Source organism: Lycium barbarum, chromosome 1, assembly GCF_019175385.1.
Source record: "Lycium barbarum isolate Lr01 chromosome 1, ASM1917538v2, whole genome shotgun sequence".
Lineage (NCBI taxonomy): Eukaryota > Viridiplantae > Streptophyta > Magnoliopsida > Solanales > Solanaceae > Lycium > Lycium barbarum.
Genome location: NC_083337.1, coordinates 16,918,727 through 16,942,712, shown reverse-complemented (window position 1 = coordinate 16,942,712; position 23,986 = coordinate 16,918,727). Strand labels below are relative to the sequence as shown.

General features: G+C 36.2%; 1 protein-coding gene and 1 pseudogene across 2 annotated transcripts; one reads left to right on the top strand and one right to left on the bottom strand.

Moving 5' to 3' along the window:
* Nucleotides 1-70: 70 nt before the first annotated feature.
* LOC132632659 (mechanosensitive ion channel protein 1, mitochondrial-like) lies at nt 71-17,092 on the bottom strand. 2 transcript variants are annotated; one of them, XM_060348684.1, is made up of 8 exons: nt 16,862-17,089; nt 14,406-15,236; nt 14,013-14,290; nt 12,111-12,211; nt 11,440-11,547; nt 5,662-5,883; nt 3,296-3,430; nt 71-671 (listed from the first exon to the last, which is right to left on the bottom strand). In XM_060348684.1, the coding sequence occupies exons 2-7, from the start codon at nt 15,155-15,157 to the stop codon at nt 3,329-3,331; spliced, it is 1,563 nt and encodes a 520-aa protein (XP_060204667.1). In that variant the 5' UTR covers nt 15,158-15,236; nt 16,862-17,089; the 3' UTR covers nt 71-671; nt 3,296-3,328. The 2 variants fall into 2 exon arrangements, with proteins under 2 accessions (XP_060204667.1, XP_060204675.1); XM_060348692.1 differs by lacking the exon at nt 71-671 and adding an exon at nt 1,196-1,837 and having other exon boundaries at nt 16,862-17,092.
* On the top strand, nt 1,410-2,776 carry LOC132610169 (putative UDP-rhamnose:rhamnosyltransferase 1; annotated as a pseudogene).
* Nucleotides 17,093-23,986: the final 6,894 nt, after the last annotated feature.

Sequence of the window (23,986 nt, the reverse complement as noted above, 5' to 3'; positions counted from 1 at the left end):
GTCGTCATATTTGATCCAAAATGGTCAATGTGACTTGTACGAAGTTTGAATGGTTCTCATATGCCAGGAATTTGGTCCAAAGTGGTCTTCAAAAACTTCAATAGATCACAAATAGTGTTTAAATATGTGATGCAATACAAATATCACTCCCAATCAGTTTCTAAACATCAAAGAACAAAAAGTATATTCTCAGACCACAATTTGAACCACCGATTTTTGAGTCTATCAATTCCAAATAGGTTTTCCAATTTCCTCAACTTTTGCTCAACCCACTCTTCATAAATCTATAATGAGAATGCAGTTGAGGCACAGATATCATATAAGAATTGCGGATGGATTGGAAATTACTCTAAAAATCGAAGAAAATGAATAAAGGAGGTTGTCCAGCATCTCTTCTTCATTGTAGGTTAAGGATGAGATCTCGTGCCAAATATATACAAAATGGGCTATTTCTGGTAAGCTTGAAAATATGGACGCATTTTGGTTATGAGTTTTGGACCGGCTGATATAAGGTAAAAATTCCAAGAAAAACTAGCAATTTGAAGTACTACCGTAACCATAGCTCAACATTAAAATCATATGACAAAGTTAAGAACTTCAACCAAAACTTCCACTGGAACCAGCTTAAAATCCTCCACCTCCACGACCGAATAAAGGTCTTCCTCCAGGACCTGCACAAAGTTAGCAACACACAAACTTAAAGAAAACATGTAAGAAAATAAATGGACAAGCATGACGAATAAATACAACTGTTTCTATTGTGGTGCCATATTCTAAGTAAAGAACTTCTATAATAAAAAGAACCTGTGTTTTAGCCATATAAATTGACATTTTGGCGATAATAACTGGTGCTTTTTTGTCGGTAAAATTCCAAGGCCAAGCTTTCGAGCATACAATACACAAACATGACCAGAATACATCTTAAAATGAACTTAATTACTCTAACTGACCAGTTGACTGGAAGCTTCCTCTCTTTCTGGCTTTCTATATAGTAGTAATTTATCCCTTACCATGTACTTCAGACAAACATAAAGCAAAAAGTCTGACTCCGCATAAAAAGAAAATGAACATGAGCAGAGATACTATTCACCTTTGAAAGGTGTCATCACTAGCATTTGGTTACCTGAACCGATCCTTCCAACTGTTTCTTCTGTTGCTTTTATCCTACGGCTTTGCTGCCTATCTGTCTACTATCTTTTTCTTCTCTTTTCTTTTCTTTTTTTTCCTTTTTTTTTTTTTTTTTTGATATCATGCTTTGAATATTGTTTTTCTCTCGAGCCGAGGGTCTATCGGAAACAGCCTCCCCCCACAAAGGTAGGGGTAAGGTCTGCGTACATCCTACCCTCCCCAGACCCCACTTGTGGGAACACACTGGGTATGTTGTTGTTGTTAACCCATCCTTCCAACTCTCCATAGCCTTGGCCAAAGGAGTACAGGTCTCTTGCCTGTCCACTCCCGGGAACATTAAGAGACTACCTAAACTTCCTCCTAACTTAGCACCACTAGTAAATCTAGTGGAGTTTCCACTGCCATCACTTGATTGGAGCCTTTTGAGTTTGCCCGAAGATGCTGAGGCAAGTATAGCCATTTCTGCTGATAAATTCTATACTTGAGGGAAGCTTATTATGTGCTTCATGAACCTGTCAAACTCTTCATTTGCTGATTAAAAAACCCGAGATAGTTCGAGAACTGGACATCCCGCTCGCTAAAATTCAGTCCACTGCTGCTTTATGGGTCTCTCAGCTGGGCCCGATCAGGTTAAAAAAGGATCAAATCCATTGCCTGAACTTTTGACATCACCATCACCATGTGTGGATTTTCCATCTATGGTTGCTTGCTGTAAACATTTAGCTTTAGAGAACTTATTGTTGCAGTGCACGAAGATAATGCTCATGCAAAACTTTAACAGGACATGATGCCATAGTATAACACACATGTAACTGTGGCTATACGTGCATGCACTGAACTAGAAAGTGATTACTTAGAGGCACATAGAAAAGTCTATGGAAAGCCAGTAATGTTGGTGGATTGCTACCACAGGAAGAATTACCAGCGAATGAAAGAACTCCTGCTCGTCAGCCATAATGGCAGATCTTCAAAGGGCTCGACGAAAGCCAAGATCAGCTGAGTTTATGGGATTCGGTAGGGAATGTAAGTCTATCAAGATTAAGTATACAAAGTAGAAAACAGAACACAACTCTCTGGACTTTCAATTCTGTAAATACTACAGAACCCAGCTGGGATTTGAACAATATTGATGCTTTACCATCAGATTTCGACGCTGCAATGGAGGGGAGAGGGTTGGAACACATTTTCTGGGCACCACAGATGAAAATTTTAGCACATTCATCTATTGGAAGGTCCCTCCATGTCAGAATTTGATTCAGCCATTGAAACGTTACACATGGACATGTTCCTATGGCGTTGCCTTTTGTCTTTGACCAGGGATTGAATGCAAGATTGCTAGTAGAAAAAGGTGTGGTGATTGAAGTGAAGAGGAAACGAGAAGATTGATTGTTTAGGGGAAACAGCATAGCAATGTCCACAAGAGAAGCGATCGTTTCAGAGGAAGGGAAGGAGCTTAGAGCTTAGAGCTCGAGCAAGAAAGGATAGTGCCATTTGGAGAACGAAGCTTCATGACTCCTACATCAGAAACTTTTGTCGAGTATTCGAAAAGTAATGGTGAAATTTAGGTTTAATCATCAACCGGAAATGACAAACAATTTTTATGTTCTCAGTGCATGCCAATTTATAATCTTGTATAGGTTTTGTACAAACTAAGATAATCTACAACTGTATTTCCAACTGTTCAGCGATTCCAATTTATTTGTTACAGATAATGCATTTTTCCCTTCTTCACATTATTTACCATTCTTACACCGCATGCACTCCTTGACAGTGATGTAGGTAAAACTGTTTTAGTTATTTAGGATGCACCAGTTAAATTTAAAATGCACGCCTATATTCTACAGGTTGAAGAAACTGTTTTGCCCCTTTCAAGACCTATCAACTGGCTTTCTAAAGGATCCAGACTTTATTTTCACGAAGGTGAAACAGGTTGAATAGCTCCTATAGTGTTTAAGATGCTTTATCAAAATATTACACAAAAACCGGCTAACTACACAAGCTTGGAAAACGAAGTAAATGGCCATCTAAACAAGTTTCTTTGCCACAATACAAAAAACAAACTTAGAAACTTTTCTGGGTAGAGATATTCACAAGCTGCAGTTTCACTCATTCCTTAAGACTGCACAATGTGTTGAGCAGATGAAAAAGACATATCAAGGGATCTAACCTCAAGGCTAAGACATCTTCATTCCGATGCAAATCACTGACTCCAAGGATCAGCCAGTGTGCCCCCATGCTGCTTGACTACACGGGCTGCTTGCAGAAGAATATCCTGCTGTGCTGAAAACAATTGGTCCTTGCTCTAAATTCAAAAAAGACGGCAATTATTAGCTGAATGAAGTGAAACTCATAAACAAGATCAATTAACAGCTGACTGAAGAGTGATATTGGAAGCAAAAACTGATCAGTGATATAATTGCACATGGAAATTGTCAGATACACAATGAACATAACTACTTAAAGATTCAACGCTAAAGATCATGTCAGCATTTGTTCCAAATATCTTGTTGTGTATCAATTACAGAAATCATAAGGCTGACCTTAGAAAGAAAAGATTTGCTTCTTTTCTGTTATGTGACGAAATTTGAGGCGCCAATTATAAGGCCCTAATTTGGAAAAACAATGAAATGCAGAGGCCGTGTAACCTAATAGGTTCTTCTAGATAATTAGATCTACTATAATCACTTTGTCCTAAGAAGTTCTAGAAATGGTTCTAAAAAATACACCTCGATTTATTCTTCTTCTTTTTCTTTCTTTCTTTTTTTTTTTTGTTCTTTTTTGAGAAAGGTAATAATATTATAAATCTTCAGCACAAAGCCTATGCTGGAAGCCATATTTATAAGTTCAAAACAAGCCAAAGTATACATTTCATTGTTCATCTTTCAAGGATCCAATGATGTCTAAAGAGAAGTTAGATCTTGTAAGAGTTCTTCTTTACACCAAAATGAAAAGTAAGAAAATCAGTTCATCTTAATTTTCTGGATAGAACTACTTCTTCCTTCAAAACATCTCAAGTTCCTTCCCTTCCATATTGTTCACCAGATACATGCAGGAATTTTCTTCAACCACTTCTTCTGCCTCACAGTCCCTCCCATCCCATGTTGTTCCAGCATTTCATTAGTGTTCTGCAGTAGCCTTTGGCATGACCTATTTGATCACTTTCATGCTTAAACATAAATTCCATAACTGAACTGTGAACTCACAATGTAGGAATAAATTGTAAATACTTTCTGAAACCTTCCCTCATAGATAACATTTGGAGCACAACTGCGTTCCCCTTCTTCTCAGGTTATCATGTGTCAGGCGTGCTCCCTTAACAACAAACCATGTAAAGCAACCAACCTTGTATGGTATTTTTACTTTCCAAATATGCTTTGAAGGCCAAATATTTGTATGTTGCCCAGTGCCATTGAAAGTAATGTAGGCTGATTTAACTGTGTAAATTCCACTTGTGTGCTGCGTCCAAAACAATCTATCTTCATTTGCTGTGATTCCTTGAAATTGCTCCAGGACCTTGAAAAGTTCAACTATCCTATTGACCTCCCAATCATTTAAGAATCTTCTAAGATTTACATTCCACCCGTGTGGTTCCCGAACTTCTTGAATTGTTGCATCAGGTATCTGAGTCAGATTGTATATGTCAGGGAAGAGTTTTTTAAAAGGTTGGGAACCAATCCAGTTATCCTTCCACAAGGGTATTCTCTGCCCATTTCCAACTTTGCAGCTGAAATTATTTGCAAGCAAGGCCCACAGTTTCCTGATGGATTTCCAGAAACTAACATAAAAAGGAGAGGTAACCATTTTAGAACACCATTTTCCTTCATTCCCATATTTAACACAAATCATCTATCTCCACAAAGCTTGCTTATCAAAATTGTACCTCCAGAACCATTTCATAAGTAATCTGGCATTATGCTGCCTCAAGTTTCTTATGCTTAATCCCCCTTCCCTCTTACTGGTAGTAGCAATACTCCATTTGGCTTGATGATAACTTCTCCTTTCCTTTCCCGATAAATATCTTCTCAACACATCCAATCTCTTTTCCACTTTAACAGGTAAGGGAAACAGAGGTAACATGTAAGTGGGCAAAGAATATATACCTCCAATTATTCTTTTTAAACTTATCAATGATTGTCTCTATTTCTGCCTACATTTTTAACTTGTTTATCCATTAAAGTTCCTTTTCTTTTTGTTATTTTTGTTTTCTCCTGAAAGGGGCAGGTTCTATCTAGGTTTTGGAATACACCACCATAACTGAACTCTCGCCAATAAAAAATTGAAAGAGAAAACTTGCTATCAGAAGTTCAAGGATCTATCCACTTAAACGGATATTATCAAGTTCTGATTGTTGTTCAAGTGTTACATGACTATTATGAAAATAATCTAAAGAAAATTATCTCGTAATTCAGCATTAAACACAAGATAAATTGATTAATATTGTGCTAGTTGTTACAGTAGACATAAAGCTCAAGCAACATATATCAAATGAATTTCACAATAAAAGTAGGAAAGACTGAAACAGAGAAGGCATACCGCATATCTTAAGTTGCACCCAAGAGTTAGCTCTGCATATGTTTTTTCAATTTTAGACAAGTAGCAGTATGGTGCCTCCTTTTCCAAGAAAGCATTTGGATTAGATTTGAGCATGCTCTTTACATCATCTGATATCTGGACAATCTTATCAAAGTCTTCGATTTGGAAAGGAACCGTAGTGACCACGGCACGCCATTGAGCACGCGATTTATTCACAATCACCTGATGTTTGCACAAACCATTCTGTCAACCCTCCACTTTTCTTTTGTGTCCTTTTCTTTACTATTAGTTTTTAGGGCCCGAACGGGGAAGAGAAGGAGGAAATTTTAAAAAAGTAAAAAATATCAGAGCACAAAAGACTAAAGGTGTTAGAGACCCATAGATTAAGAATCTATAAAATGATTATGTTTCACTTTCACACAAGATAGAGAGATGAATCAACTTTCAGCGCCTTCGCACAAGAATTATAAAATGCTCTCTCTAAGTGATCCATTGAAATGACCAGCCTAAGAAAAGAAGTATGCACATAGATGTAGTAACACGAAGATAAAAATTTTAGCAGATTCGCAAAGCAGCACTTCTCACAACACTAAGATTCTGGATATCTGGATGTATCTGACGCGTTGCTTTGCTAGAAGGTAAATGGAAGTTGCCTTAAATTATAGGCAGCTATCCTGTTCAGTAAATAAGCTAAAAAATGTAATTCACGTGATCCAGCACCAGCAACAAACTTCAGACCTTCAAATCATCGATGGAGATACTAAGGATGTTCACTATTTAAAACTTACACCCTCCAAAAACCCTACCCTTTATTTCGTTGTCTCTGAAAAAGAGAGAACACGGTTGTGAGCTTTCTCAAGTAAATGAAGACAGCTGATACTAACTGAAATATCTAGCAGTGCTTGTATTTTTTCCATATGCTAATTAGACAAGATGGTCTAATGAAGTGTCTGGAATAACTCAATCTAGCTACGAATATAGAGAAATTTGATGAGCTATAGCAACAGCACCTATACATGTATAGCCTCTCGTTTTTAGTCAATTTTTGGTACACCCATAAGGTTCCTGTGGATAGACTAATTGGGTATCATTGTAGTTAACTATGTTTTTGATGTAGGTAGTGAGCTCATTTGTAAACTGCTCATGTTCGGGAGTTAATTTAATCCCACATCGTTTACATATTCAATATAGTATTTACCTGATTCCCTGGCAGGGGAGGGGAAGGGAAAACGAAGGCCAAAATACACAGATAGCCCCTCAAAGTTGGCACGATATTTTGTGGGGTAGAGAGGTTGTTTCCAATAGACCCTCGGCAAATCTGATCCTCTACGTCAATTAGAAAATATAACACTCCTTCTAAGAAGATGAACTCTGACTTAGAATCATACTCCTTATCTTTACGAGCAAATTTTTTCCACAGCACCTTTTCAAATTCACTCTCATCTAAGCTCTTTGCATTTTGCCATTTTCAGCAGCATGAACTTGTACCAAATTTACTATTTTTTCTTCTGTGGGCTTCCTCAGGAACCAAGCTGGGTTTCTTCCCCGAGCCTTTTTGGGAAATAGAAAATCAGAATTACATTTACTAGCAAGCTAATATAATCAATTGTCGATTATAATTTTCCAAGCGCTCTAAGCTGGCAAGGTAGAAAGATAGCAGAAAAGAAGAGGCATGGAGCAGAAGGTGATGAGAGGAGACCTGGTGGTGTTCTTATATCGGTTCACTCCCTGTGTCTCCGGCAGCTGTCTCCCCAATACAGACATTGTATTCCGTTCAGGTTTATCCACGGGCAGACATATTATTAAGTCAGTCTTGCTTTCCTCTGGTCAACTCAACCAGTTTCTTACTGTTGGGGTTTTTGTTTCTTTGGCGCGGGTGGTCTTGCGGACGCAATGTGTTCAAGAGATACATTTCTAGCAACGTAAAGTGTTCAAAAGGTCACTATAGGATTTGAAGTGCCTAAACAAAAAAATTGTGCCAACTTTGAGGGGCTATCTAATATCTATGCATTTACCAAAAACAAACTATCAAGTATGAAATTCCATCTACTTAAAAACCAAATACAAATTTGAAAATTCGTTGGCATGGCATCTAGAAAGGCAGTTAAAACAACACTACCTTCGCCACTTTCAAAGAGTGTTGACCAAGCATCAACATTAAAAAGCGAAGTTATATACAATATCAGCAGTATACAACTGCAGTATTTGTTAAATAAAAAGTTCGATTGATTTGGAAATGAAACTAATCAATTTTATGTAAATTCTTTTATTACTTTTAAACTGTCAAAGGTTTAACTACATTTGACTTGTGAAACTCTTAAAAAGCAATACAAACAAATTCAAGGTCTTGGTGGTTGATTTGGTTTATTAGTAAAAGGAAAAAGAAAAAAGATGTATTGGCATAATGAAAGTTGATTACATGTATTTGGAAATCTAAACACATTCCTAAGATTTTTTTAGTAAGATGAACATTCTTCGGGAATGGTGGAATATGCTGATCTAGTATTAAGAGGAGGAACATGTAGATGCTTAACAACTGCACCTGAGTCTTCAATTGAGGGGGCATGGAATTCACAAGGATGGAACCTCTCTTTCAGAAGGCTATTACATGACTGGGAGATTGGTAGGGTGGTTCAAATGCCGAAGGTACTGGAGATTTTTCATGGTACTAGGAATGTTTATGATTCAGTTATATGGAATAGTGGAAGCAATAGAAGGTTCTCAGTCAGCTCTGCATACTGTATGCTTTCAGAAGGTACTCACACTTCAGACTGACCATGAAAAGTAATCTGGAAACTAAAAGCCCCCTTCAAGATCACATGTTTTTCTTGGCTAGTTGCCAGGAAAGCTTGTCTGACTAGTGATGCTTTACCGAGAAGCGGGATCCAACTGAGTTTCAGATGTGTTTTGTGCCAGGAGAAGGAAGAAAGAAATAGCCATCTCTTCCTGCACCGCAACAAGATAACTGATATACTATGGCAGTTGTTCCTTTCCTTAGCACGGATTCAGTGGATTATGCAAAAGAATACCAAGGACCTTAACTTTACCAGTTTCAAAAAAAAAAATATCAAGGACCTTTTATGGTGCTGGAACAGATAGAAGTTGTGGTGGAGAATGGCCCAAGCATGTACTTGGTGGACCGTGTGGAAAGAGGATGCAGTAGATTTTTTGAGGATAGAAGTAGTTCATACAAAGAATTAAGCTGAATTGTTTTATGCTTTTCAATTCTGGTTGCGAAGAGAACTATATAGATGATGAGGAATCACTTGTGGATCTTTTGATTCCTTGTAAGATACAATTTTCCCAGTAATCGGTAAATATTTGACTACCAATACCAACTTGGTGCTGATGAAAACAATGTTACCTTTCTCAAAGAAAAGGAGGAACATGTAGATGCCACAAATTACTTGGTTAACAACCTAGATAGCCCCTTAAATTTGGCATGATTTGTTATTTAGCTTCTTGTTTTGCTTTTTTTTTTTTAATTAAAAAAAAGCATGTTATTGAGTTGCTTGATGCACAAACTATTTAGTTCATATGCAGGGAAAGTATGAGCCAGATTGCTATTTTAAAATATCCGATATTGGCAAAAGGGTCTTAGCTATATCAATATTGTTCCTTAGAACTTTCAGCAGTTACTAATGCATTAGCAGTTCTTAGCAGTTGATGATAGCTGAGCATGTTTACAATCTGTTGATGATATTAAGCATGCCTATTCTCTGATAGTTGATATAACTGATTTAGCAGTTGTAATACATGTCTGTGATTTGCAGTACATTACTTGTGGGTAAGACGTTGGGATAGCGATCTCGAGCTCCTTTTTTTAGCTAGGCATGTTAGCCACTTAGCAGATAGCGACTCGACAATACCAAGTGCTTACCAGGTAAGATGAGTAGTCGATGCACCGCCAGGCGAGTTAGATAGGCGGCTAACGCATCGAAGACGGGTAAGACATGTGGGCTAACGAACCCAATGCTTTGTAGCAGTTATTGCAGCAACAGCTTGGTTTTTACTTGTCTTACTCGATACTGTGATTTAGTTGCTTGCTTGTATAATCCTGTTACACTTGTTGAAGCTTTATTATGCTATTATGCACTAAGCTTGTCCCGGGGGTAAGATAAGGGTGGGTCGAGGATCTTACTAGGTCATTTTGACTAACCATTTACTGCTCCGTGTAGATACTATTGAGAGCGATAAAGTTGTTGATCGTCCAGTTCTACAATTGAGGTGAGCCAATGATCCTATCGAGTTGCGTCTCCTATTGTTGTATCTCAGAATCTTAGTTACTCCCTGACATAGAGATAATTTGGGATTATGGGTTTTAGTGGATTTTGTACTCTATTTTATTACCAGAACTCTTTTACATTTAGTACTTAGCATGCTTCTGTGTATTCTAGCAGTTCATAGCATAGCCCGATAAGTACATAGCATAGCCCGATACGCCTAGCGTGGGTAGTAGCTCGTCAGATATGAGTCACAGCCTAAGTGCTAGATTTGGATCATCAAAGGAATCGAACAAGGAAGTTCAAGGCCAATTAACCTTCTCAAGAACTCAAGTTCAGCACATTTTCCTTAGAGGGTAACTAGAAGGGCGTTTCTGTATTGGCTCCCAGTTGTCATAAATATAAGTACTCATATTATTTGTGTTATCTCTTTTAAAACGAATTTGAATGAAGAAACTTTTGCGGGAGCTCAGAATATCTCAGTTCTTACCAACATTAGTCACTTAAGTTAAGCTAAGATGTATGCAGAATTAATTCCTCTTCTAGCTTAGTATTGCAGAATTAATTCCTCTTCTAGCTTAGTATTTAATTTGTTTCTTTTATGTATTGTAATGTTAGAGTTCCAATATTCAATTGCTGCTTTGGTTTCTCCTCTTTACATCTTTTAGCTTCTGAATCTGCTTCAGCTCACGTGCACACCTCGGTCAAGCAGAAGTGTCTACCTGGTACAAACTAACCAAATTAGAATGCCTAGCTCTGGTAACTAACTACGTTAGAGGCCTAGCTGACAAATTGTGCCAACTTTCAGGTGCTATCTGGGAAGTTAGCCAAATTAACTTCTAGAAACCAAAAGGAGAAAAGTTGAACTTGACCAGTTGAAATGTGAGTACCATGTAACCTTCTTTTATATAATAACAAATGATGGGTAGAACATCGAAAATACGAAGCGAAAATCATTTGGGATGGAAGAAGAACAGGAAAAAAAGTTCCAAAGCAGTCTCTCAAAATAACCACGAGGAAGTGTTAGCCATGAAGGGGTAAAACTGGAAAAGTAAGCAGATATTATTAGTAGCTAGTTTTTTGTTTATATTGATGCTAAAGAGAATATTCTTTTGAGCTAGTTATTTAATTCACTTTAGTAAAACTAGAGAAAACGCCTTTAAAGGAACTAAAGATATAATAGTGGGCTTACATCTGTACAGTTCTGCACCTTATATAACAAAGGGCACAGCTATAAGTCATCTTAAGCTTCTATAGTTTTAAATTTTAATTTTAAAAAATCTTAAGAGTCTATATGCAGTACCTAGTGCTTACGTGTAGCAATTCACGACCATGCAATTTAATACTGGGTAGAGATCTAAGATAAAAGGTCTCTCAAAAATGATAACTTCCCCGGAGAACGACGAAGAGTAGCTGGAATTTGTCAGCTCCTTAGCTTTATAAGTTTTTTGTACTTAATCAGCTGACAGTTCCCTCCATACCTTAAAGATATCTCACTTCATCAAAAAAAGGAAAAAAGAGAGCAGTGGAGCATCAAATAACTAAGAAACTTCACCTGACTGGAAAATAGTGAATTTGGGACAATAACAGGGAATTTTTCTGCAGTCAACAATGATGTAGTAGTGAGCCCCATTTCAACCACTTGACCTTCCACTGATCCAGCCTGCAAAAGTAGTTATCTGTTAAGCAACTAATGGAATTATTAAAAATCATGTTGTCAGAAAAACAGGATACGGGCTCCGATAGATCTACTCATTAGGAAAACATTCTCTCTAGATCATGTTGTCAAGATCATGCTCAACACCAGCCGCAAGTCTTCATATTTTTAGCACTCCATTCCATATCTTTTTCAGTCTTCCTTGCCCTTTAACTACGTCATTATTACAATATCATGCTAATAGATGTATCTCTAGAACTTGAATGAATAGTTTATAAGCCCGGTTAAATGTGCCAAGTTAAGTCTCCTTTCTTTTTTTTTTTTTTTGAGAAAGTAGAATGTGCAAAGTTAGTCTTCAAATAGTATTTTCATTATCCACCATTCTGTAATTTATCTTACTCTAAATAATCCAAAAGTTTTTCTAACAACTGTTAATATACTGAATAAAGGCTTTTCATGTATTTCTAGTTCTTTGCATGAATCGTGCCAAATCCTTAGATACTAGCAATTGCAATAACAACAAAAGGAAAAGGAATTTTTATTAACAATTAAGAAATCTTTTGACATACTTTTATCGTGTCACCAACTGAAAAAGGTTGTGAAAGCTGTACGGAGAGTCCACTAAGAACATTACCAAGGATGTCCCTAGCAGCAAAAGCAGTAGCCACCCCTGCAGTATTTATAAAAAGGCAAAAGTCAAGAATGAATTGGAACATAAATGAGGGATAATTAAAAAATTTATAATTATTCAACTAGTCATTGTCCACATAGCATCTTCATATATACCTATGTACCAGCACAAACTAATATGTTCTCTATCGGTATCATTGTTGACATGATTGCTAGTTTGCTACTATAATTGCAATACTACTTATACCTCTGAACAGTGGAACTTATTTAGTACCCTAATTACTACTATTGTTTTATCCCTTTCCTTTTTCTTTTGGATAAGTAGCAATTGGGTAAGATCAACCAAAGTGGGTAGCCTTAACTGGATGAGTCTGGTAATTATCTATGACTCCTCATGGTCCTATAGAACCCAACATTTCCCTGAATAAAATGATTTCAAAATTTATGCACATTTTCACATGGGCGCCCGTAAGCAAATCTGTCCACTGTTGTATATCATTATGTTTGGTCCCATTCTTACTGTGGGAAGTCAAGATTATCTAAAGTTGATACATCATCAGTACACTGTAACAACATGATTAACATGTATTCTTATGTAGAATGATGGGGGAACTTTTCGCCACACATTGCTAGAAGCTACATCAAAAGGTGACTCATAGCAGTTCCCCACACACAGGAAAAAGTTTTTTTTTTTTTTAAAAAAAATAATAACGACTACAACCAGGCACCAAAGGAAAAATGGTAGGTGATAAAACTTCAAGCACTAAGAAAAGGATAACAAAGTTAAAGAATTTTGGACTACTATGAATAAGAAGATCTGAGAGGAAAACGAGGATGAGGAGCAGTTAAGCCTTCTGGGATTACACTATAAACGTAAAAAGATATGCATCGTGACAGAACCAAATGAAGCAACCATCAAATATGCTAATGATTATGCGTGTCTTCCGTTAGGTTAGAGAATTTTCATTAGCAAGATTCCATGGTTAATCAGTAACTGAAAAATTCCATTCGCAATAGGGCAAAGGTGCAAATATACCCCTCAACTTTGCGATTTAGAGCAGATATACCCCCTTTAAAAAAGTGGTGTATACATACCCCAGCCGTTGCAAAATAGTGCAGATATACCCCTGCCATTACACAAATAGTGCAAATATACTCTTTTCGCTTACGGGATTTTATTTTTAAAATCATTTAGCTTATTTTTTAATTTAAAAAAATGCCATGTGGCTTTAAAAAAAAAAAGTCTACTCATTTTTTTTGAGTAGACGTATTTTTCTAAAGCCACATGGTAAATTTTTTTCTAGTGGGTCCGGTCTGGTTCGTTTAAAAAAATATCTCCGTGGCTTAAAAAAAAAAAAAGTCTGCCCATTTTTTTAAACGAACCAGACCCGACCCACCAGGAAAAAAATATCATGTGGCTTTAGAAAAATATGTCTACTCAAAAGAAATGGGTAGACTTTTTTTTTTTTAATTAAAAAATAAACTAAATGATATTTTTTTTTAATTAAAAAATAAACTAAATGATCTAAAAAAAAATCCGTCAGCAAAAAGGGTATATTTGCACCATTTTGTAACGGCAGTGGTATATTTACACCACTTTTATAACGGGGGTATATCTGCTCTAAATTAAAAAGTTGAGGTGTATATTTGCACCTTTCCCTTTGCAATAAATGGGCGGGTCATCAACCCGTCCAGACTTGGGTGGATCATGTTTCATGGGCTAATTTTGCCTCCCCTAGATTAGAGTATTTAGCAAACTAAGCGACCTTTTGTTTGTAGGAGCCTTCTCACATCATAGATGATAGAACAAGGCAGGTGGGAACCAAGCTAAGAAAACTCACCTCCAATTCCACCAACGGTCAAAATAGATTGTACAGCTACTCCACAAACTTCAGCTAAAGTCATTAGTCCAAGGATGAAGAGGCCAACGGATGAGATTCTGTCCAAAGTCAACAATCGATCACGGTCACCTTTTTCAAGGCTCTTGACAACCAAAGCTCTGCTGATCACATTTGTTTTCCATCGTTGTAGAAACCAGACAAATGAAAGAATCGCAGCACCTCTCCAAGTCTCGAGAAGGTATTGCGATGCAATAGTGCTTGGTGCCACCATCACAGCGCTGCACATATATACAATTCAACAATAATGATATAACCGATCGTCAAACTGAAATAATATGGAATAAAACAAGAAATATAATATGGGATAAAACAAGCAAGAAATATATTACTAACATCTGTGAAAATGCCATGAAAGTGATCAAATATCGAACGGGGTCCTCCATAGCACCCCAGATACTTTTCTCATATGGAACTGGCCCCCATATCGAGCTTCCAGGCAACAAAGCAGCTGGTCCTTGCATTGAATACTTGTGAAATCTCCTCAAAAGCCTTGGCAGCACCACCCAAGCCATTAAGGTACCAGTTAAAGTGCCACCAACAGGAACAATTACATCTCTCAGATAAGGGTGTGCATCAAGCACCTTTTCAACATAAGGAGTCATTTCGGAAGATGCCTCTTTCGCCTTTTCCCCGGTATAAGTCACAGCATCTACAGCAGTTTGCCAAGCTTCCTTAAAATTACCAACCCATTCACTTCCACTAACACCACCTGTATCTACATCAGACCCACTTGCTCCAGTAGAAACTCCTGAACCTTTAGGAGTATCTCCTTTACTACTATCAAACGACGAATACCATCGATTATTCAAAATGGGGCTAGCCACAAGAATTGATTTACTTCCCCTCAAACTTTTAGTATCAAATCTCCCCCTGAGATATGAAGTAACATGACTGGTCCCACTAGCAGAGTGTATACCCCTTGCATTAAAACATTTTGGGGCAGCATAAGTTTTTGAATAGGTGGGCTCTCTAGCGTGGCGATTACCATTTATGCAAGCATATGAAGGTCTGACATCAATCTGATTTGCTAATTTAAAAGAGGAACTAAGGGTTCTTTTCAAAGTTGAAAACCTAATAGCAGCCATCAATGTGTAGAGTTTGACCAAGTAATGTATATCTCAAATGAAATTCTTTGAACTTCAACCCACAATTCTCATCTTCAATCTGCAACAAGTATTGAGCCAAAAGTTACAAATGGGTAACAATAAACAAAATCCTAATCAAAACAAATAAAAAGGATTGCTCCGCTTGGCTGTGAGGTGAAAGAGAATGAGAAAATTGACTGACCAGTAGAAAAAAAGGAAAAAGAAAATTAAGATTCATATACGTGTATATATATATATATATATATATATATATATATATTGTAGAAAAAAAGAAAAAAGAAAATTAAGATTCATATACGTGTGTGTGTGTATATATATATATATATATATATATATATATATATACAGTAGCTATGGTAAACACTAAAAAAGCTTGACGCAGAAGTATATTGTATTTCAAATTAGATCAGGCACACCTACGAACACACAAGATCAGCAAGATACCTATTACCTACTACATTTACGGCTGGGATTCATGTGGTACCTATCAAGATAAAGCCAACATATACTGACAACAATGTCACGTTTTAAATATAGTTAAGGCAAGCTTGCCCCATCTGCAAGGTACATTTCATTTCATCGACCTCATCATTTGAAGTAATAGAGCAATTCTGGCTCCGTTTTAACATAGTCAAATTTACATTCAAATAAGAATGAGAAAGTAACATATGTTATATTATGTAAGTACTTTTATCATTAGAAAAGCAAAAGGAGATATCAACCTATAGCATGAGCCCAAACATCATGGAAATTGTAATTTTCCTAAAGTTGGGGAACCTAAAGTAAAATACTTAGCAGGCATAGCATTTAGAGTTTATCAATACATGTAAAGTGAGGTAAAGAATTTGATATGATTTTTTTCTTTCACTTAACCTTATGTATTTAGGTTCAAGTTTATAGTGTCTACAATTTGTGTTTTCCAGAAGGCATAATACATAGATAGACACCTTTTAACTTGGCCTCAACTGACAACTAAACACCTCAACTTTGAGAATGCACATCTAGACACTTTTTAACTTGGCTTCAACTGACCACTAAACACCCCAACTTTGAGAATGCACATCTAGACACCTTTTAACTTGGCCTCAACTGACAACTAAACACCCCAACGTTGAGAATGCACATCTAGACACCTTTTAACTTGGCCTCAACTAACAATTAAACACCACAGCGTTGAGAATGCACATCTAGATACCTTAACTTGGTTTTAATTAACCCTGTAAACACACTTTTCCGGATGTGCATTGTTCATTCTCAAAGTTGGGATGTCTAGTTGTCAACTGAGGCCAAGTTAACATGTCTATCTATGCATTATGCCTTTCTAGAACCATGCAAAAATCTGTCATTTAGATGGCATAATCGACTGTGCAAGATCGGTTCATTTAGGCATATTATCAAACACCCTCCGTGCATAAGTGAGCAAATCTGATTAACTACCTGGTACCCCCAAAATCGTATTAACGATAACTAGCTACATTTAAAAAAAATAAAAAAAAATAAAAACTTAAATTGACAAGTTTGAACCCAAAAAGAAAAAAGAAAAACTCATCTACAAACACATGCATTTGCAGAATTTGCCATTAATAGTAACAGATAATAGTATAAGTAACTTGGTTCGTTTATGGCGAATGAATAGAGCAAAGTTAACAGTAGAAGAAAAAAAGGCTTAATTTAGCAATTTACCTTCAAAAAGCAAAGCTTAATAACTCAAATTGGTGAAATAGAAGATGGTGTAAACAGAAAAAATTATAGAGAAAGAAAAGGGTGACTTGATGTGCAAGATAGTGAGGAGAACATTTTACCGAAACAAGGAAAAAAGACGAAACAAGGAAATCATGTGTTTTTTTTTCTTTTTCTTTTTTCGACAGCAAAAAATGGAAATAAAAATTATTCACTTTTTTTTTTGAGATATTTTTTCACTCTATCGAAAAAAATCAGTGTTTCACTCTATTACTATTTTGGGACAAATATTTTTTTTAATTAAGGTAAGCTTATTTTAAAACGAAGGAAAAAAAAGTAAGGAGGGAAATTATGGATTAGAAAATGTCATAGTAATGGCATGTTTTCTATTTATATTAACCGTGCTATATTGGTCATATCAAGAATTGTTTTAAAAATTATGTAAAACCCTTTGATGTGATGTGTTCTCAATCTGAATAGATTTGTATAGTAAATTAAGAATCAAGTATAAAATACTAAAAATGTACTTGTAAATAATACTTGTGTAGACACACACATAACTTCAGAAGAATTCTTTTATAAAAAAAAAAAAAAAACATTTACTGATTACACGTATTGTGTACTCTCTCTATTTCAATATAATTGGTTGTTGGGGTGTGACACCCCCTTTAATAAAGATATTTTAAGACATTAATCAAAAGGTACTTTGCTAATATTATCCTTTTGATTTTTTTCAAACTTTTCTTAAAAACTAGATATAGAGCCTGTTTGGATGGGCTTATTTTAAGCAGCTTATAAGCTGTTTGCAGCTTATAAGCTGCTTTAGATAAGCTAAGTCAAACGGGCTCAATTATTTTTTTGAGCTTATTTTAAGCATAAAATGACTTTAAGCTAGCTAGCCAAACACTCAAAAAAAGCTGAAAACAACTTATAAGCAATTTATAAGTCAATCCAAACGGGCTCATAGTCAATATTAGGATTTGATTATGATGATTAGTAGTTAATGAAGCAATATGCAATCCCACAACTTGCACATTTTGGTTCAGACTTGACGGGAAGTCGGATAACTTTTTTTGACCAGCCTCCCCCTTTTGTTCATCAAGCTCTCTCGGATGACTATGCTGGGAACACGCACCTTCGACATGTGAAAAATCAAAGACCAACTGGAGAGCACACTACAACGACTTTTTGTTCCACATCAACGGTCTCCACAGCTTCAATAGCGCAGTCATCAACCTTTCTTAACAATCCTTTAGGAAATCAATGGGACTCTATTTCTCCCATGGTATCTAGTGTAGGATTTCCTTGTACTACTATTACTACTGATGTAGATGCCTTTGGGCATCAGCTCCCTGTGTACTCTTAATTATATTAATATAAAGTTGTCTTCAAAACTCAAAAAAATAAAAAAATAATATATATATATATATATATATATATGCAATCCCAACATTGACATATGCTTTTCACGTTGCTTGGCATAAATTCATCAGATTGGTTTACATTAGGAAATTGAAGTCAAATTTTTGGACCCAATTTTGACATCAGTTTCGTCGAAAAAAAAAAGTTTGAGAGTTGGAGCCAAACTTTAACTTGATAATTTCAGCACATTTAGAAACCTTAAACCCATTTCTTCTTAAACACCCTAATAAAAATTTACTTGGAGCAAATATTTTAAACATTTCCCGCCAACATTTATCCTACAAAAAGGTTTAGTTTTCTAAGTGCTGATTTAAAATGGCTGCAACACAATTTGATCTAAATATTCCATTTGAGTATGATACAAATGAACTTCCTGACCTCAATGTTGACACAGATCATAACGTTGATGAATATGCAATCCCTGACTTGAATCTGGATCCCAATGAAGGTGATGATACACAACTTAGAGTAGGATTGCAAGAATCACTGGAAGAACCAAATCTAAATTGTGGTACATGATTTTTTTAGTATTGATTTCTTTGTTTTCAAAATGCTTGAACAATTTACTTCAACTGCATTTTATCTCTGCTAGGATTTTTTTTTTTTAGTTAAATTTCAGCCACGTGGCCATTTTATTAATAAGTAAAAGTTGTCAAATAAAACAACAAAAAGTAAATGAAGAGTGCGAAAGATAAGAAACCTAGTCTAAAGAATGGGGAAAGAGGAGGTGAGCTCCAATCTTCTAGATCCTCGTTCAATTGCTACTCAAGAAGCCGGATAATCTTGGATCTGCAGCTGAAGATGGAGAATGGATGATGTAGAAACCCATTTTGTGTTGTTTGAGTTATCTTCGATTTCACCATTGTGCATATTCTTCGCTTCTTGTTGTTTCTTCTGTGTTGTTTCCTTAATTTCCTTGTGGTTTGTGTGATTTGCTGTTGTTTCCTCTGTTTTCCATATGGTATGTTGTTGCACACCTCCATTTGCTTGAATTTCGCCTTCTTGCCCGCAAAAACCTGAAATATTGTGCTTGAAATTATTGTTCTATCTCATCTTCAAGCTCTGCGTGTTTTCCTTCATCTTTTTGCTTTTTTAATCCTCATGTATGGACATTGTAGCTTATCGCCATTATCAATTTCTTTCCTTCACTTTCCAATTGATGAAAACTACTATATTCCACATTTCATTTATCCAGTGTTGTATTTGAGAGATAATCAGCCATTTTGTTGCCCTCCCTCAGTATATGTGTGATATGTAGTTGATGATTTGTAATTGTTCTTTGAATCTCCTCAATCCATCTCACATTTGCCAAGGTGGTTTCCAAACTCCTTGTATCACTTTTTGTAACAATAAAGTGTCTATTTGTATCATCACCTGAGTGTACTGTTCCTGTCACAATATCTACATGCCTCCAATATAGTTGTTTCCTCTGCTTCTGTATTGGTGGTGCTATGGATTTCCTTAGCTTCTGCATAGACCAAATCCCCTCTTCCATCTCTTAGGCAAAACCCATAGGAATTCCTCCCTGGGTTACCTCTTGATGCGCCATCTGTTTGTAGGAACCCATAGGAGGAAGTTCCCATAACACCTTGACCATTGTGACCTTAGGTGTATAATTCTCCAAGAAACTCAATATATCAGGCCATTTATGAGGATAATTTTGTAGTGATGTCCTTCTAACTTTGAGTAACATATGAACATTGTTTGTCACCTGATATATGACTCAATGAAGGGAGATAGCATTCCCTTTGTGCTTCTTCTGATTTCTTCTTCTCCAAATCTCCCATATTATCATGCATGGAATAGCCTAAAAGTATGCCTTCATACTCTTTGACCGGTAGTGTCCACCATGTGAGCATTACTTCTCTAAGATGCATTCCTTCAATGTTTATACCTGCCAAAAAAGAGAAATAGGACCAAGTCTTGTTAGGTAGGGGTGGGCATGGTATGGTAGATACCGATTATCATACCGAAATCGAAAAATTTTATATCGCGATTTCGGTATTATAGTATTTGGTATGGTATTTGGTATGCATTTTTAAAAAGTTTGGTATTCGGTACGGTATTCGGTATTCATAAAGAAAATACCGAAATACCGAATGTCATACCGAAGTATATAATTACATATACAATTCATATATCTTAGTACTATAATACTAACAAATTTATAAACTAATATTATTAGAAAACTAATTGTTTAAACGTTGGAACTTTGACTATTCTATCTTGATTTAAATGTCTTTTTTTGTGTAACTGATTTACGAAAGGGATTGCTTGTACTTTCTTTTGAATATTTTTACATGTGTAAGGTGTTTAGTACATAATAATTGAGACGTTTCTAAAGTAGCGGAAGTCATAATTCTCCACGATATGAGTATATGTAAGTCGAAGTCCGACAAATTATGGTACCGATTTACCGTACCGTAAAATATCGAAACCGAACTTTAAAATACCGAACCATACCAAATTAATTTGGTACGGTAATGGTATAGTATTTTTAGAAACCGAAAATTGGAAATACCGTACCATACCCACCCCTAGTGTTAGCTGTGTAAGAGTGTAGAAACAGGTGTGTCATTATCTCCTGTTTGGGGTCATTGCAGCACCAACATATATATGGTAATGCAATACCCCATCTCCTCATGATATCATCAATAGGAATCTTAAATTTCCACATCCTCCATGTGAAAAAAGACATCTTAAACTAAAGGCCTTTAATTCATATGCGTGAGAACAAACTATTTGTCTCTTCCTTTTGTCTTACATATTCCCAAGCAGTCTTTACTGTAAAATTTTCTTTTGTGCTTAGCATCCACCATGGTTTATCCTTTTCCCCATTTTCTCTTGGTGGCAGCACTTCATGAATGATATATTGAACTAAATCAGTAAGAAGCAGCCTGTTTAGTTTCTGTTCATTTCATCTTCCTTCTGTAACCACTTCCTCCGCTGCCTTAATATCTTCATCCCAATAAAAATCCTTAGGGTGGCATGGTAAAGAGCTCCAATGTCAGTCCAATTATCAAACCAAAATAGAGCATACCCTCTATTCAATTGCCACCAAATTTGATGCTCCACTTTATCCCTTGCTTCTAACATCTTTTTCCATATTTGAGAGTCCCCTGATTTCCATGGTACTATCACTTCATTCTCTTTCTTGCAGTATTTGTTCTTCATGTAATAGTTCTATAAAGATAGTTTTGTTCTGTAATCCCACCACAAGTTACAGAATAATGCCATTGAGACATCATGCATTGATCTAAAGCCTAGACCTCCTGCATTCATGGGTAAGCACAACTTCTGCCAAGATGCTCATTGTCTATTATTTCCTCCAACACAATTGGACCAGAAAAATTGTGCAAAAAGCTTGTGTAATTGCTCTATTACATTTAAGGGGAGGGGGGTTGACTGCAGATAATTGATGAATGGGAATAATTTGTAGTACATGTTTTATCAAAACAACCCTCCTCCCAAAAGATAGCAGTTTACCCTTCCATGCCTGCAATTTGTTACTAACCTTAGTGATCATATCCTTGTAGTAATCCTTCCTTTTTCTTATATGGAAAATAGGATAGCCCAAATATGTAAAAGGAAATTGTTTCCTTCCCATACTATTTATCCCTTCTGCTTCCACCACAATATCCATAGTCACATTATTATGTAAGTATATAACACTCTTCTCTTTGTTAATTTTCTGCCTTGATATATTTTCATATTTATTCAACACATCCATCACCAGCTGTAGAGTCCCTACATCAGCAGAGCTGAAAATGATCATATCATCAGCATAAGCTAAGTGATTTAGCTTTTAGCTTTGCACTTTCTCTAGGCATCCCATATCCATAGAAATACAGATTTTCATGTAGTGCAATTAGTGATCTAGAGAGTACTTCAGCTGTAATGATAAAAAAAAAAGGTAGGAAATAATAGATCTCCTTGTTTTACTACCCTAGATGCACTAAAAAAGCTATAAGCTTGACCATTTGTTAGTACTGAATGGAAATTGTTTCCAATGATTCTTTACACCATGTCAATCAACCTTTGATTGAACCCCACTTTCCTGAGAACTTTGGTGAGAAATAGCTATGATACCCTGTCATATGTTTTTGCCATGTCTAGTTTAATCACTATATTAGCATGCTTAGCCCTTTTCCTAATATCAGTGACTCATTCGTATACCAACAGAACATTTTCAACAATACTTCTCCCCTTTACAAACCTTTCCTGTTCTGGTGATATAAATGAAGACAGTAAATGCACCATTCTTTCATGAATCAACCTAGAGAAAATCTTATTCACAAAATTACTTAGGCTGATTGGCCTCATATCTACAAAGGTGCTAACATTCTGTTTCTTTAGGTGCAATACCAAATTTGTATGAGTAATGAATTTTGGCAACTCAGCACCCCCAAAGAAGTCTGGAACCATGTTAGTGATATCATCCCCTATTATATGCCAAGCTGCTTGAAAGAAAAGCCCTGTAAAACCATCAGGTCCCTTGCACTATCAGCATTTAGGCTAAACACAACTTGTCTAACTTCCTCCTTAGTTGGATCTTTTACCACTGCTTCCTTCTGATCCTCAGTAATCAACACAGGTACTTTGTTTAGCATATCAAAATCTGTAGGATGAGTTTCTTTACTGAATTAATTCCTATAGAATCTGATTGCTTCTTCGGCTATATCATCCATTGACTTCAGCCATTCCCCTTCTTCATTCTGAATTCTTTTCAGCTGCAATCTATTTCTTCTACCCTTCACATAGGTATGAAAAAACTTGATAGTTCTTTCCCCGTCTTTGAACCAGTTCATGCCTGCTTTTTATTTCCAGAATTGCTCCTCCAAATGTAGTTGTCTATTAAGATCTACTTGTACTCTGTGTAGTCTTTCTCTATTTGTTTGAGATGGATTTTTCTCAAATTGCACCTCATGAGCTTTTATCACATCTTCTAAGGTTTTAATATGCTAGAGTATGTTGCCAGAGTGACGTTACTCGGAAAAAGATCACTAAACTAAAGAGGTAACTCAGTTGGTTTTGGATTAATTGATGATTCGGAGTCATGCAAGTCATTCTTTCCTAGTTTTGATGATGGTCCTTTTTCTTCCATAATTGATGGTATTGGACCAAAAGGAGGTGGTAAGAATAATGGGCTCTTGCCATTGAATTACACTGATCAAACCAAGTCGGGTGGGCTTCAAAATTGGTTGGGATTTGAAAATTCCCAGTATGAAGTTAATTCAAGGCACCAGAGTGAAATGGTTTCCAAGAGTGACTCTGTTGAATTTCATCTGCCTGCAGAAACTTATTTAGTTCTCGTGATCATTCAATTCCCCAAGTCTTAATGGTTATGCATGCAGGAATTTTGAGTAAATGAGACTTGGCAACTGGAAATGTGGCTGGTGGTAATGAAAGGTCCTTGATGAGTCTAGAAGGTCTGCCTTTTACTGCATGTTTCTTATGATCAGTCCGAAATGCTATTGTTACGGTTCACTTTTACGCGGGGCATAAAAGCTACTTCGAATTTGTGGACTCTTTTGGATTTTATGGTTTTTAGAATCGCCACCTAATTTATAAGGAAAATTAGGAAAACAAATTTAAAGGATCTATTCAAACAAGAGAAAAAATCTTTAAAACAAGAGTCTAAGGTAAGGGTTCTGGTGATTACTTGGGGAAGGTGTTGAGACACCCCGATATTAAGAATCCGTAAAA

Bases quoted from the DNA above. Each gene is read 5' to 3' on its own strand.
- LOC132632659 (XM_060348692.1), bottom strand. From the start codon at position 15,157: ATGGCTGCTATTAGGTTTTCAACTTTGAAAAGAACCCTTAGTTCCTCT. The intron at 5,884-11,439 runs GTGAAGTTTCTT...TGCAAACATCAG, and splicing joins ATTCACTATTTTCCAGTCAG to GTGATTGTGAATAAATCGCG. The intron at 3,431-5,661 runs GTATGCCTTCTC...TTTTGAATTTAG, and splicing joins GGTGCAACTTAAGATATGCG to AGCAAGGACCAATTGTTTTC.